This window comes from Bombus vancouverensis, chromosome 1 (genome assembly GCF_051014615.1).
Source record: "Bombus vancouverensis nearcticus chromosome 1, iyBomVanc1_principal, whole genome shotgun sequence".
NCBI lineage: Eukaryota > Metazoa > Arthropoda > Insecta > Hymenoptera > Apidae > Bombus > Bombus vancouverensis.
In genome coordinates this window covers 3,619,756-3,636,432 of record NC_134911.1, presented here as the reverse complement: position 1 = coordinate 3,636,432, position 16,677 = coordinate 3,619,756, and the positions used below count along the sequence as shown (strand labels likewise).

The following is a 16,677-nucleotide window of genomic DNA, read 5'->3' as shown; positions in this document are numbered from 1 at the left end:
GTATCCTTAGACACACCCCATTATAGTTTTCCTCTGTGGCATCGTCGGGACGGAAATTTATTCCTTCTTGCGATCTCATCAACGGAAAGGGTAACACCTTGCGACCCGTGATTATTACGCGTCCGACTTAGATTTTGTGAGCACGTTCATCTATCATCCCGTCGACCGCGGATTCGTTATTGAACCTAGGATCATTGTTATTAGTTTGTCGAGTATCTAATTACCACGGTTACTTGCCCAGTTCTATGATAATCGTATTTGCACTAGTCAATGTCTTCTCTATTGCATAACGACCCGTATAATCCAAACGAAGATTCGTTTCACGCCCCTAGCCCTAGTTCTAGTGTGGGCCCGACATAGTATTACATCTTGCCCTAAGAATAGGGTCTGTGTGTGGCGAGCCACGAGACAGAAACCGTTGGAATATTTACTGTCGAATGCCGCTAAAACTATGTCTTTTTTTATGAAGAGCTATACAATTGCTGTATACCTCTATTAGGTAAGAACGTTCATCCCGTGACCGCGGCTACGTTTAACGACTAGTTGTCAGTTTGGGCCTAAGCTTATTATCAAAATCTGGGACAATTATAATCGGGTTAAATCAGAAAGACTAAAGTATTGGAGATTTTCTTAAGAATTCCAAAGGAAAGCTCCGGTGTCCTTTCATCTTCGACATATATACATCTTAAGGGTTTTTTACCACCGTCAGAATTATTCGATCGCGACGACTATTAATATATTTCCTTTCATTGACACCTATTTATAGTTATTGTAAAAATGTGCGTATAGATATCGATAATTACATGGACGGTATATTTTGAAATTTTTGTAATTGTTTTTTGTAATGGTTAAATATCCTCATCCGTGTGATCTAGCTTACAAACGTCACGTTTTTCCTGTTCAACCTTCAAATCAAAATTCCTAATTTCTGCTTCTCCTACAGAGTCTAGAATATCATTATCATCGTCGTCATTGAGATCACGATCGATTAACAAGTCACTGTCACTATCTAGAGAGCCATCAGTTTCATTTGATTCTTGAATAGTCCCTCTCTGACGTCCAGACATACTTTCGTAAATATGATGTTGTGATATTTGCATTCTTGATGGTCGGCCAGCTATTGTATTACAAACATGTTTTAATAGTTATTAATTTTGTTAAAATAATTAAATATTATAACATGCTCTTAAAAATGTTGAGAAAAAAACTGCACTATATTTTTACCTGATTTCAATTGACTACTTATTGTTATTTTCCCGGTATTTTGTTTTTCTGTATTAGCGAGAGGAGACGGAGGCTCTTGAAGATTAATAGGTAATATAGAATCATTTCCTTCCATTATGCTTTCAAACTTAGCATCTTCAGCCTTCATGTTTTCTAATTGGTTTCGTTTTGTTTCTTGCCTATTATGAATTGGAAAACATTATATTATGTTTTCTGCATAGTAAGCATTAATTTTTCTTATTCCTATATGTATCATCTTTCAAATCTTTCTTGCTCTGTCTTAGCTGCATCTTCATACAGATATTTAAGGTATGCAAAGTAACGAAATTTTTTATGTAGTCGTCTTATAAAACTTTTAATTCAACTTCAAATTTTTCAAATTCTTCCATAAAGACTGGGTGTACCTTTCTTGATGTTCGTAATCTCTTTTGGTTGCTGTCAAGCTTTGCACATCATCTTTCGATTCTTGTATCCAAACTTTGCTCTGTGTCCTTTAATCATTAAAGAAATTATAATATTTAGAGATTAGAGAAATTACTAAAGAATATTTTACTGTTCTAAGAATAAAATGAAGAGGTAGTAATACCTTAACATTCTCTTAACATTTGTTTTTTAGTGTCATCAATTTCTTTATGTACATTTTCTATAACACTTTTAAAGGCCATCTCAATTTCTGTGATGTCAAATTGTCTAGCAACTTTTGAGTTATGAATCTCTCTGAGATCAACTTCACAACCTAATAAGTCAAAAAGTGATGTACCAGTAACAGTCAATTGACTGGCTAACTGCCTAGTTGATTTCAATTCATTTACTTTATTGGAAATGTCAAAACTAACTGAACTAAAATTACCATCAGACATTATACTGTTATTAGTACTATTATTTTGTGCATCGTATAGTAATGTGGGTACTTAGTAATTCTTTTACAGCATAGCCATCAGCTTGGTATAATTTTTTTGTATTTAATTTGACATTTGTTTTTAAAGCCTGTATTAAAATCATTTGACAATGATAAATTTCAGTATAAAAATATAAAAACAACATAGTATAAACAGTACAATATTAATTCATTAAAAAATACAAATATTAATTTGCTATTTTTATTTTTTTATAATTTTAGTAATGAGAAGTTGATACTTCCAAAGGAACTTAAAATTAAAATTAGAAACTAAATTAATTAGGTACCTTTTCTATGCATGTTTAAAAATTAAATAATAATGAAGAAATAAACATAGAAGGTGAAAATATAAATTGTAAAATTCGATGATGAAACATTTTATATTCATGAAATATAAAACTAAAACAATTAAAAATTACAAACTGTAAGTTTTATTACCATAAATTCAACAACTGCACGTATTAATGAAATATGCTCTTCTTCGGTATTATGCTCATTAGATATATCCGCATCTGGGTCAAATCTTTTGAGCAGCCAAACAAGAATTTCAGCATCCAGTGGAAAATTTGGCAGTAGAAAACTTCCAACAGAAATTAATCTAGGATAACCAAGGACTTGCATCATTTCCATAAAATCTATCAAAAAAATAAATATAATTATCGTATCACGTTATATTTTGATTTACGTTGAGCACATTGTCAAGGAAATATCGAATTTCATATATTGTATATACATATATATAAGACACTATTTTTCTTTGAATCATAGGCTCAAAAGAAGGCCTTCGAAAATATTACTCAAAATTTTGATTCATATATTTTTTCTACTTCTGTTGTAACCATAAATACATACCAAATTAAGAAATTTAATTGAAATTATAGTAACTAAATCGTAATATATCAATTTTTGTAAAGAATTTCAAGTTTATATAATGTAATACTCATAATTCGCAAATGAATGATGGTACATAATGGTATTCAATATTTACATCAGAATGACAATTATTAATTAATTGAATTATTTTTTTCTAAAGTGGATTAATAGATTTTAGAAAATTCATAAAAATTAATAAAGGTCAAATTAATAAAAATTAAGAAAATCACCATCTAATATTAAAAATCACTAATATTTGAAATCATTACTGCTATAATAATGCATACATATATTTTCTATGATTATATATTTTGTATTATATTTCGTTTATTGAAAAGTGTATTGTTGTATGTGCAACATATAACATAAAGAAGATTAAAAGTCTATAGTAAGAGCTCCTCTAAATTGTTTGATTTCAGAACGTCTTCGTTTTTCAAAAAGTCTTTATCTTGCTGCTCTAAGATGCTGTTTTCTTTTTATTTCCAAAGTTTCAGGAGGTATTTCTGATGGTGTTTTTTTAAGAGCTTCAGCTAAATTTAATTGTTGAGATCTTGTTACTTCTGACTTGATTATTAAGTAACCCTCTTTAGATAATTTATTTTTGTATTGTAATGATATAATTATTTAAAACTTTTCTTATGTGAAATTAGTACTTATAGTTGTGACATTTGTTTGTAGTTGTGAAAAATTACATACCTGTTCCAATAATTTATTTCTAATATCCTCTGCTAGCCACGTAGCATTTTCTGCATGCAATCTTAAATCTACTTTGCTATTTGTGCGATTTACATGCTGTTCTCCAGCACCGCTGCTACAACTATAGGTGGTATCAAGTTCTTTAATTAGTATACAGCCATCAAATTTAGCATTTGAATCATCATAACCTGTGAATGTTATGCAATTATATAATATAAATAATTCTTAATTTCATAACGTATAAGATAATTTTAAAAAATTGTTTAGTTAAAGTTAGTTATGTTAATTTTATTTTATACATAAGTATAAAAAATATTCTAAGCAAGATTTTGAATAAATAATTAGGGGATTTCGTACGTGAAATCAACAAAATAAAATGTACGAAATAGTAGATTCTAGTGCATTATTAAATTACAATAAACTTACAAAGGTTGGGTGTGAACCGTATTAAATTGCTTGTGGGATACAATAAGCTATAGCTTATCAAGAAGAAAAGCACTTTTGTAAGCAAAGTCTCTTCTAAGAATACAAAATTGATTATGTATTATATCTGTCTTAAAAATTCAAGTCCACTGTCTGCTGACAGTAATCACTTTGTCGTTTCTTTAAATTTTTAAATCATATCATAACCTATACCGTGGTAATAACAAACGTGTCATCTGAACATTGCTACTAGCTACAAGTTCCAAAATCGATTCTCATAAAAATTCTTTGTAATATTTCGATATTTCGATTTCAATATATGTTAAGCAGTCGGTGAAAGATGCTGTTTTGTGCCTATTTAACGCAATATTGATTTCACTTATTATAAAAAGTGCATGATATATTAGTGGTTAGTGTTCTGTTTATGTCGATTATAGTGAAGCATGTGGTAAGATATTTCAAGTAAGTGTATTTTTTGTTAAATTATAACATTTAATTCATGTAGCAACGCCAGCAAATTTTTCAATGTCTCAGTACTTTTTTAAGTTAAAGTTAATTCATTTCAATTCAGTTGTCAGTATCGTGCTTTATATGTTCTCGCATCACTGGGATAATCAGGAATGACTAATTTAATATGATTTAGTAATATCTAAAAACTTATTACAATTTACAATGTTACAAACCTTACTACAATTTCTTGTATATATGTATATATGTATCGTAAGTGTATATGCATACGTATTAATATAGAAGGCAAAATTATAAAATTTTACATAAAATAGAAATCAATTGAGAGAAATAGAAACCAATAGAAACTAACAAATAATAGTGAGTAAATCGACGAATTTCGAAATTTGAAAAACTCATTCAATACTATACTAATTAATAAATACAAATTAGCATCAATTTTTAAAACGAGTACAAAATCGCATCAATATTTTTATAATGCATTTTTGTCTCACGTGTTTGGAGAGCTTCAGAATCCTCTAATCATTATATTGTAATTTTCAACGTTATCGATTCATCGTAGAATATAATTACAGCATGTGCAATGGTTCAGAATTCAAACTGTAAATTTTGATTCGAAATTACAAATAAAGTATAGAACATAATTTTACAATACTTGTTTATCTCTATTATAAAACAATTTAACGTAATTCATGCAGAACAAATTTATAAGAAAAGGTTATTGGGTATAGAAATTATCATGAGGGCTAGATTCATTTAGTTAAGAAGAAGTACACAAGAAATTGTCACATACTACCAAAAAATCAAAAAATTGTACATGACATTTGATATTTTACAATTCCAGGAAATAATACGAATCTTGTTAATAGTCCAAATTTAATTACACACGATTAATAATATTGATTTCGATGTACACAAGTAAGTACAACATACATACAATTATGTTATACACAACTATAACACACAATACATAGAATTTTTCTTTGATGGAATGTTGGTCGCGTGTAACACCTAATGATTACTAGGTATTAAATTTCACAGTGAGTGTGAATGACTATCTCGTAAAACAATGAAAGCACCAGTATACATTTGTTTGCGGTTAGGTTTTATTACCAAAATTACAAACCGGAGAATAATGAACTGGTCAAGGTTGCTGACGTATTAACGCATTTCAAAAGAAGGAATATTCATAAATATTGTGACCAAACAATTTATATAATAATTTAAGAATTTTCTAATATTTTTAATGCCTTATGGGAATGTTACCAAAGTGTTAAAGATTATTTTTCCTATTGTTCAGGCAAATGTTTTTTTCAGGTATAAATATAAAGGGAATAGACAATTTGAAATTATTAATGAATTAAAAGAATATCATAGTAAGGAATAGGTTAACCCATCGCAAAACTATATTCGCAAGCTGTATCATTCTTTTTCAAAATGTATAGTTAACAACACTAACGCCTTGTTAGAAAAGAAACGTCTTAATTTTGAGAATGTGTTGCCATTTTACTCGATCTTCCTCTTTTGCTAATATAAGAATAAGTAATGAAATTCCACTGTACAATTAAGTGTTGTATTACTCGGGAAAGTATTTGAACAGTTATCATAGAAATTACAGAACTTACTGTACAGAAGTTACGAGACATTTACCACAAAAAAATGTTTAAGAAAAATTAGTATACGGTATGAATAGCAGTCTTACACCTATAATTAGTATTTAATATTATAGTATTATAATATATAATATTAATATATTTGACTGAATATTGAAACTTATTAACAGAGTGAATAATTGACTGTTTAAATATTTCTGAGATCTCTGCGAAATATGTACTTGCACTAAATATTTTGTAGCTTTCATCTACAATTTCAATAGTACTAGATAATTCTAATCTTTATAGTCGTGATCTTATCGTAATCTTACAATTGTAATTCCATTACAGTATTAGTGAAATTTTAAATTGTTTCTATACGTGAACGCGTATAAACATAAATTTCTACAGTTGGTTTCTCTAACATAAGTGTTCGAATACCGTTGTAAGATAGGTTCCTAAGTATTTAAATATCTATCTAAAAATCCAATAATAGTTCTGATGTGCTATTTTTCTGTCTGGAAGTATTATTCTTAGTCAAAAAACTGATAAGTCGGATATTTAATATTTTTAACGATATTCGGTAAAACTACGTATTGTTGTAAAGTACACAAAACTATTGGCGTAATCGTTGTTTTGCAATGGTCTGAAGGATTGCATAAACGCATTCTGGAAAAGACGGTAATAACTGACAAGCGATCTGCCGCAAGGACGCCGAACTTCTTAACTCGACTGTGCGTTTTTCCCGGCTAAATACTGTGACAAGGCCGCTGCTTTACGGTGTCGCGGGTTATTGCACCGGCGAAAATTTATTTGTCATAAGTCGTAAAATCGATCGGACTGATCGATGATCCAAAACGGCTATCGTCAGCCCTCTATTTCGAATTACGTGTGTAATTAATTTACGAAACAGATTCAATAATAGGATGTACCTTGTTTCGTCAAGTACACGTGATTCTGATTCAATAATATACAGTTAAATTCATGTAGAATTGGATGTAGAAAGTATTCGTACACTCTTTAAAACAGAATAACTTTTTTAAAATTGAATCAAACAACTTGAGTCTTTTTGATAAGATAGAAGTTTACTAGATGACATGTACAAAATTTTGGGAAAAATTGTCGTTGGTCCTGAAGAATATAGTAAAGGTCACTTTTTACAACTTTTTTGTCTAAGGTTGTAATAAAAATTTTGAAACGCACATTTTGTAGATGTATGGTCAGCTATATACAATGCTACAGTGAACATTTCATCGAAATCGAATGACGTCACTATTTGCTACAAACAGTTAAAAATGATGAAAATTGCAATTGTTCAGTGAATTTCAAATCTTATGAAACATTTTGTATATAACTGGCATAAATCTTCAAAATGTGTCATTTACATTACCATTACAGACTTAAATAGAAAAGTTGTAGAAAGCGACCTTTACTATTTTCCTCAAGACCAATCACAATTTTTTCAAAATTTTTTGTACATCATCTGTATGTAGTATATAGTAAGTATCTTCTCAATAGAATTCAAGTCGTTTAGTCTAATTTTAAAATAGTTATTCCATCTCAAAGAATATACGAATACTTTTTACACCCATTGTATATGTATAATATCGAGGTATAATATCATATAAATCATTCATAAGTATTCACACATTTGGTTGATTTGTATTAATAATGTTTGAATTCGCTCAAAACATGAAAATTAGTAATGAATTAATCATTAGAGGCAGCATTTACTATCGCCCTATGGAGTCATTGTTTTCAATTATTTGTTAAAATAATAATAATATATTTTATTATTTACTACAGATAGTATTATATATACATTTGCTATTTAAATATCATTGCTTGTATTACGTCATCAGAGACCTTTTATCAGTTAAAAAGAATCTTGTTTAAAGGAATCTGACTTATAATTCAGAAATTAAAAGATCTGAAGAACTTATCAAGTAACAAAATTGTTCTGCAAGTTTTAACAATTATGAACACTAGCTGTAATACTGCATATTAGTTTTTAAAAGTTTGTTTAATCATATCATAATATTCATAGTATGTTATACATACGCAGCTATAACTACAAGAAATAAACTCATTGAAATTAGATTTATCTGTAATTGTACAATTAAGATATATGTTAACAAAAATAGGTATATGTTCGGTATTTTTAAGCGGTGATGTAATTGAATATAGTATATACATATATATTACAGAGGTTAAGAAACCTTGCTATGATAGAAGTGTTGTACGTTTTATTGGAAAGATATTTTTATGTGTATATATATACATGTATATACAGGTAGAGAAAATACTACATTATGTATTATATTAGATTAAGAATCTATACGTTAGGTCAGATGCGTAAAGAAGACTGTCTAAAATAATATTTTTTGAGAAATTAGATTTATTAGAAATTAAATTCTATTCGTTTTGTATAAATACATATAAATATCTTTTTCATTCTATTAATAATATTCATTATAAAAATATTCAATCAAGATGGGACAGTGTTTCCCAAGAAATATAAAGATGAGGAATGAGATTCCAATAGCGACACGTATAAGTAAAAACGAGTGACTTTACACGAAGAAATCGTAAAAGTGTAAGAATTGAAAAGGTTTCAGTAAAGATTATTCATTTAATGCTGTTTCGTTCGAAGCTTCATTTTTGAAATAATGAAACAATAAACAGTAACAAATGAGGGTCTGGATGCTTTTACGGTCTATATTATCACTTGGCACTGTTATATTTAATAGTACTTCATCTAAGACAGTTTGAAGCTTCCTGGGAAGAGCCGTGTCCAGAGGAAGAAGGCTTCCGACGTTTCGCCAGTATTGCAGCTGGCTTCAGAATGTCGCGCTAATACTCGGAAGATGAAGTAATATTAAATGTAACAGTACCAAACGTAATGTGAATTGTGATAACAAAGGTAGTACAATTAATATGTGAATTAAGACCTCTGTGATTTTGTTAAGAAACACTTTTGCTTCTGGAAAATGAAAGTAATTTCAATTATTAAGTGTTCACCATTATTCATTTTTTTTAAACATCCTAATTAGGCATTATTCTTTTCCTAGGTTCTGAAATAGTTATAATAACAAACTTCTTTTTTAAGGTAAAATCTTTCTTGCAATTTTTATTCATAAGATTATAGTTTTAAGACTAGTTAGTAATCTTAAAAAAAAACCTCGAAAGTAATGTTTCCAAAACTACAATTCCTGCAACGTATTAAATATTAAATATGTATATTCCAAGAAAATTCCTATAAAAACCACTTTACTCATTCAACGCGTATAAAATTCAACAAGCACTTATAAGCTCACAATACTATCAGATAACGATACGAGTAGCTGCTGTCACACAACATTCTCAATAATATTCAAATTTTGTAGCAGTCGTTTAAATCTTTAAGTTGTTCGCCTTCCGAATCACGAGTCCATTTATACGCACAGTCGGAACGTGGCAAAATTTCACAGGTTAACAGTGGTCATGATGATTCAATCGAACCAACTCTTGAAACAATGTATGATGAAAGTTTACTCGTGACTATGAGTCGATACTGCTGATAGCATTGACACAAAATTGTAATTATCGTAACATTACGCGGACGACGTGCGTTTATATATTTATGATGCGATTTTTCGCGTAAGTGTTAGTCAGCGTAAGAGTAACAGTAGATATTTAAATTTGATCAAAGCGTACAGATGAATGATGAATTAATTAAAAGCAGTATTTACTATCTTTTTATGGAATTGGTAAAATATGAATTTAGGTTGGTTATTAAAGGGCATATAGCAATAATATATGTTACTATTTAATATATATTCTACTACACATATTTGTTATTTAAATGGTACTAATTGCATCAACATTAGAAGTCTTTCTATCAGTTTAGGAGGCCCTTCTTTATCTGACTTATGAATCAAAAATCCAGAAATCTAAAGATAAAGAGTTCACTAAGTAACGATTGATGATTCTACGAGGTTTGACAATTTACAAACACCGGCTTTACTACGATACTACATATCGCATTTTAAAGATTAATATCATCGTGCTATAATGTTCTTGTATGTTCTATTGTATAATCTTGTATTGTATAATCTTATAAATCTATTATTACATACGTAATTAAGGTGATTATAAAGATTAACGATCATAATTTAATTTATCTGTAATTTTAGAATCTTAAATATATCTTAAATATACCTTGAATTAAAGAATAAGCAAGTTTCTGGATATTTTTGTCTAGTAGTGTATATGTATCATATGTATTACCACGTATGGGATTTAATGTTTTCCACTTGTCGTCATTTCGTCTAACAAGGAGCATCCAATAGAACGAACAAATAGAGAAGGAGTGGACGAGAAGGAGAAAAAATGGAAAGAAGGATTGCACAATTTGGCGCGTGACCGCAGCCTGGTGGAACGCGCATTCACGTACAAGCGCACGAATACGCGATTTATCTCGTGTTAGTCGCGTGGCGGTTAGATTCTATCTTATAGGTGACTGTGTAATTCACGATATGGTTGTCAAGTAAAATATCTTCGTGCCACGCGAACCTATATGGCTTGCGAGCTTGCTTTCGCGTATTTGATACATTTTGGAGTTGATTGTTTCAGATTTGATGAGGAATTTTTGTAAATATTTTATCTTTTAGGTTCTTTCTTCTTCAAATGTTGACTATTTAGATAATTAGTCGATTATTCATATATGGTTTATTCTGTATTGTTCATTCATATTTTGAGTATTAGGTATCTTTGCAGTTGTGCAGAAATTCACAACTTTTTCTAAATTTGCATTATTTTATAATTGAGTTCGTTCGATTAATTCCTTACGTTACAATTACTCTGATGGTAAATGTTTTACAGTAAATCAACAGTTCCTTTCCTTTCATTGTTTGAGACCCTATAGTCGGAAGCCGCATACGGTCCCATACATATGTATATGCTCTAATTCTTCTTTCACCACATACACGACATTCAGTCAATGGTCAAAGACAGCTTTTCTTACGTTTATTCATCTATAGTCTGTAAAGTGAAAAATGCCTTTAGAAACTCTTATAAATTTTGCAACTATGCGTGAAATTTTCGATAAAAACCACAGCTTAAAGTGTCGTTTTAACAAAACGCGGAAAGAATTATCTATATACATTTTTTGTAACATATCGTCAAATACGTTACATTTTTATGTTAGGAATAATCGATGGAATTTGTAAACAAATTTGAGAAAGCATTTCAATATCGTAGTACAAAAAGAAGAAAAAGAAACAATGGCCATTATTAATATTTCTAGTCAAAGTAATAATATTCAAGAATACTAACCATACAGTTTTCCAAGTAATATCAACAATAGACTGTCGCAATTATATTTTGACTTGACATTATCCGAGGACCAATGGAAGAACAGCACGTTTCATAGCTTCGTTCATCAAATATTTCTTTCAACTTCTCAAATTTTACAATGTAGTCACTTTAAAGAATTTTTTAACCTAATGCAATACCACTGTAATGATTATACAGATAAAATCATAATATATAACACAATTAAAACGTATGTAACGCGATTTTTAGCCCGTTGGATGTAACCGCATTTATGGTGTAAGCATACCTTCCTTACGATATAAGCGATGAGCGCGATAAAAGATGATCTTTGGTCTTTCTAGAGGCATTAAGACAACCGACAAAATTATTTTAATGAAAGAGTACTGTCGCTACGTGCAACTTACCGAGAAAGTTAGGAGAGAGTCGAATTTGAGTTAACTTTCATACGCTTCGAGAGAATTTTTATCCGATATGCAAGTTAAGAATTGGTACATTGGTATTAATATCATGTAGTTTTGTAACGTAATTGTCGTAGACAATTAATTAAAGTCGTTGTAGTTAATCGCATCTGGGTTCTTGTCTCTCAGCGTTGATTTGGCTTCGATAAAGTTGTATTCAAATAATATAGAATCATTATCAGAATTACTACAAATTAGGATTTCCAGTAATTTCTATCTTATATGATAAATTTATTGATAGATGGATTTATTTAAAGTGGGTTAAATAGGAAACAATAGTTATTTAATACGAATTTAATGTAGTAATATGATATAACTAAGATAACTAGATTGATAATTCGCAATTCACAACTAATAATTAACGATTCGTAACAACTCGGCAACTAATAATTAACCAACTCGCAATTCGCTCGCAACTCTCTCTCGACTCAACTCTCGACCCGCAACTAACTAACTCCTCGCAACTAGATTCTCAATTAACAACTGACGATTAATCGTCCTTCTCTCTCAAGCATCCCTTTGTCGTCTTTACATACCTCCGTTTAGCTGTCACTAATTTAGTGAGTTGTGAAAAAAGTTGTTTAGAGTATTTTGAACTATTATAAGAACATTTAATAATATATACATCAGTAGCGACAGATAAGCAATTATACGACATGTTCGTTGCATTATCGACGTCTATTATGTCTTGTAATAAAATTATGATATTACTATAATACGATATAAAAGCTTTATCCTAGAACACGTCTTACAATATAGATGCTCAGTCTCTTGGTCAGCGCCATGCAGGCTCTATCACGTACACATACTCATATACTTTTTGAACAAAATAAGGAATCTTAATCTTAGCATCTTAAAATAACATAACATAAAATTTGTATTTTAAAACGTAACTTTTTAAATAACTAAGTGTATTGCTTTTTTGAGCTTTTCATCATTTATTTTTACATCTGTTTGATTATTCTTAAGGTCTATCGCATTTTCTTCTCGCTGCCTATTCTCTGTTTAATACTGTATTTAGTTCGCTTCTTACACTATCATTACTAATAGATAATGCGTTTTCATTTATTTCCTGTTTAACAATCTTGAATTTACTATTATTCGAATCGCGTATGATATGTTTCTTGTGTCGATTAACAAACCTTTCCGATTTTGTTAAAATGTTACAGGATATTCCCGATTTATCAAACACTTTATTTTTATCATTTTGTATTTTAACCTTATCATCAACTGAGAAATCCGAAAGAATCTTTGTTTTCCTGCCAAAATGCTTTTTTTGTGTGATTTGTCTGCCCCACAATTTGTCTCTGTTTCATAGTCATTGTCTTTCGTATTTTCATAATTCATATTGAACGTTAGTAAATATCTATATTCTAATAAATAGGACTCAATATGGATCTTTATTATCAAATTTCGCTTTCTTCAATATGCGTTTAACAGTCTGAATATGTCCTTCGACTATTCCGTTACTTTGTAGATATGTTGCAGGTGATATTCTTAAAATCCCAGTTTTTTTCCAAAATTTTCTACTTGTATATCGCGTTCCCCCATCGGACTATACAATCTTTCATATATCGCATCTTGCAAAACTAGACTTTAATACATTTATTGTATCTTCACTAACGTTTGATAGAAGGCATATTTCTACATATTTCGAATAATAATCTATAATCAGGAGATAGTTCTTGTTCTTAAGTTCTAATAAATCTACCTATTTTGATGGTGTTTCTGATACCTCACGAGATATTAATGGGTCTTGTATGTTACTTTTTTGAAAACGTAAGCAAGTTTCGCAATTTTAAATCATTTGTTCTGCTTATTTGTACCTAGTCAAAAAAGTATTTCTCGCTCTTTATTTTAACTTTTTTCTATGCCTAAGTGACTATAGTATAACCTATTTAACATTTCTTTCCTATCATTCAATGATACAACCCTATAATTCTTAACTTCTTAGGTACGGTTGAATTTGTTGCGGGACTGTTTCTTTGTACGGCTGAGTTTGACGCTAAGTATACGTGAACGATATAGCACTGCAATGTTTGACGGATAATGCCGCTCTCTATGCAAGCATAAAAGAAGTCGGAATAGATATTTCAATTTTTATAGAAACGAAACAATGGGTACTTGAATTAACTCTTGAACAGCTGACCGTCTAACAGAATTTTCATATTCCAAAATTAATAAATTTTTTATTTTCCTTTTAATATTTCTTTATTCACTAGTTATATAATTTATGTATAAAATATTGGTTTTTTTTTTTGGTTGAGTAAGTTTTAGAAATGTGTCTTTCTGACATTCTACATTTCTACATTTCATTGTGATGTTGTTACTGCCAACACTATTTTAAACATTTTCGCAATATATCTCGGTGTTTCTATTTTCGAAGTTTTCCTTTGGTATTTCCAATGATGCTTATCACATATTCCTAAAGAATAGCTGTTGTTACGCCGCGCGACTCTCTGCCTGGCCCAGGTCACACACCGCGGGCCAGAAGGACACCAGAGGTCCGCTCGTCCGCACGGCGTACCCTCATTATCCTTAAGCACCGTCCATAAATCATAGATTTACTAGAAAAGGTCCTTTAAACAAAACAAACATCTGGTCCCGAGGAGTTGCTAAACACTATTGTCTACCACGGCAGGACAAGGGAAAGTTGTTTTTTTTGTCACGCACGCGGCAACTTTCCCCCCATTAATCACTTTCTCTCGAGGGCAGTTAAGACCCTTCGTTTAACCAATTAAAAACGAAGCCTATTCCCTCACTCTCCTAAATAACATCGGCTCCAACAAATCCGATGGTCCCGTGCGCTGGAGGGACCGATCCTTAGCCTTCCACCGAGACAGCATCGTCTCCAAAAGGCACTGATTTCACATCCTTCGAACGGTCAACATCCTTCGAGCGGGTATACACACCCGCAGATCAGTCACTCACTCATCTCGTACATACGCACCAGTGTAACTATCCTCGTTATAAGTTGTGGAATAAACGGTGAAATATAACTTACTATACTGTGTCATATTCATTCAACCACCTCTGTTATCTTAACCGAAACAGGGGAACGACTACTTCGCGGCGTCGATTCACCGAATCGTAGCGAGAATTTACGCCTCTCGCTGACGCGTTTTCCTCGCGACCGCGTCTCTCCGCGATCGGTCGTAACATTTGGTCCTTCGAGCCGGATTATCAGTGGCAGTGGATAGTTTTGTCACCCATCCGGTCGAAACATTCGATCTTTCGAGCCGGATTCAGTGACAAGTGAAAAGTGTGGACACGTAACCGGTCGAATCATTCGACCCTCAAAGCCGCATCACGCGTCAAGTGAAAAGCGCACACCAGTGACACCCACTATCATACAGTGCCACGTGAATCCAACATAACCAGCAGCGGAAGCGTTACCCCCCAGCGAGGTCAGTAACGTCAAGGATCGTCACCCTTGAAGAGGTAAAATTCGGTGGTTAAAACGCAACCACGCAACCTCCTGCCGCAACTGGACAATCTTCAACAGAAGTAAGTTATAACCATTCCACTTATCTAACAAACAATGACAACCGGAAACGCAGAGAAAATCACCTCCTTGCATCGGGAGCGAAGCAATCTAAGCGACCAATTCCAGGCCGTATCGAAATCACTCGACGAATACGAACAGTCTGGTCAGCACTACAAGGCCACTTTAAGAACTTATCGAAAACAAGTGGACGACATTTGGAAACGGTTTAACATTGTCAACGACCAATTACTTGAGCTCGACGACTTCGCACCTGTGGACTTACTCGATGTCTATGTGGATCTGGTAGTACGATTGAGCGCTCTCATCGAACTTAATTCTTCCTCAACGGATGCCTCCAAGAGAGTAGCGAATCCAAAACCTCCGGAATGCAGCAACAAAGCTCCTAGCAGGTTCCAGAGACCACCGATCCCATCGCAAGACACGCGAAGCTCATCGCATCACACTCGCAACGTGTCACCTAAACGCGGCCCGACGACAACCACATTAGCATCGAACGTTCATGACTCTTTAACCGCAGCCCACAACCTAGATAGTAACGGGTTGAATCCCATCCAGGATAGTTACAAGGTCAACGTCGAGTCGAAACGTACTGTAAAGGCTTCGAAATCCACTGTGCTCAAACCATCCAGGGGCAGTGTTTCTTCGGGCAATACTTCTACGATGGACGTCCAACACAACGTATCGACGTCCAATCATCTCTCTTACATCACGTCATCTGCACAACCCGAGATTAGAAACATTGCATCGGACAGTCACACTTCGAGACGTAACGCGAAGACTCCTACTTCGCCACCTCAGAGATGTGCTACGCCTGCAATTGGCCCTACTCAGAATCATTGCCTCATTATTACTACCATGACTAATCACTCAAATGGTATCGGTAATTTACAGAACATTCTATCTGATCTCAACGATTCGCTGCTGAGTTCACAGAGCGCCACACCGAACAAGTCGCGTGTCACGGACTTCTCCCTGAAGTCACCCTTGGCTGCAACGACGCTACCACACTCTCCAATGGCAAAACAAGTCCAAATCACGACGCCCAACGCTTCTCCTCTATCAAGAATCATCACTAAGAGAATGCGATTCGAGCGGGTCATCGGGGGGAGTCCAGCCTCCCAATCAACCTCAAACCGCCGCACCGCGCTTGATGAATCTTCACCAAGCATCACCGACGTTCCCTTCGACGATACTTCCTGGGCCGAGGTGTTTAACGACACT

The 16,677-nt window shown here is 32.3% G+C and overlaps 1 protein-coding gene and 1 pseudogene across 2 annotated transcripts in view; both read right to left on the bottom strand.

Moving 5' to 3' along the window:
* Positions 1-764: 764 nt before the first annotated feature.
* Positions 765-4,522, bottom strand: LOC117160569 (clusterin-associated protein 1-like; annotated as a pseudogene). The gene is made up of 7 exons (XR_013058429.1): positions 4,118-4,522; positions 3,692-3,879; positions 2,561-2,757; positions 1,811-2,211; positions 1,480-1,715; positions 1,225-1,405; positions 765-1,117 (listed from the first exon to the last, which is right to left on the bottom strand). The product of XR_013058429.1 is annotated as a clusterin-associated protein 1-like (transcript).
* The window catches only part of LOC117160531 (large ribosomal subunit protein mL62-like), a 28,752-nt gene continuing 15,514 nt past the window's right edge, over positions 3,440-16,677 (bottom strand). Inside the window, exons 2-3 of the mRNA XM_076621237.1 lie at positions 3,692-3,879; positions 3,440-3,577 (exon numbers count right to left, since the gene is read on the bottom strand). Coding sequence (XP_076477352.1) covers positions 3,440-3,577; positions 3,692-3,879 — 326 coding nt within the window. The remainder of the gene's footprint in view (positions 3,578-3,691; positions 3,880-16,677) is intronic.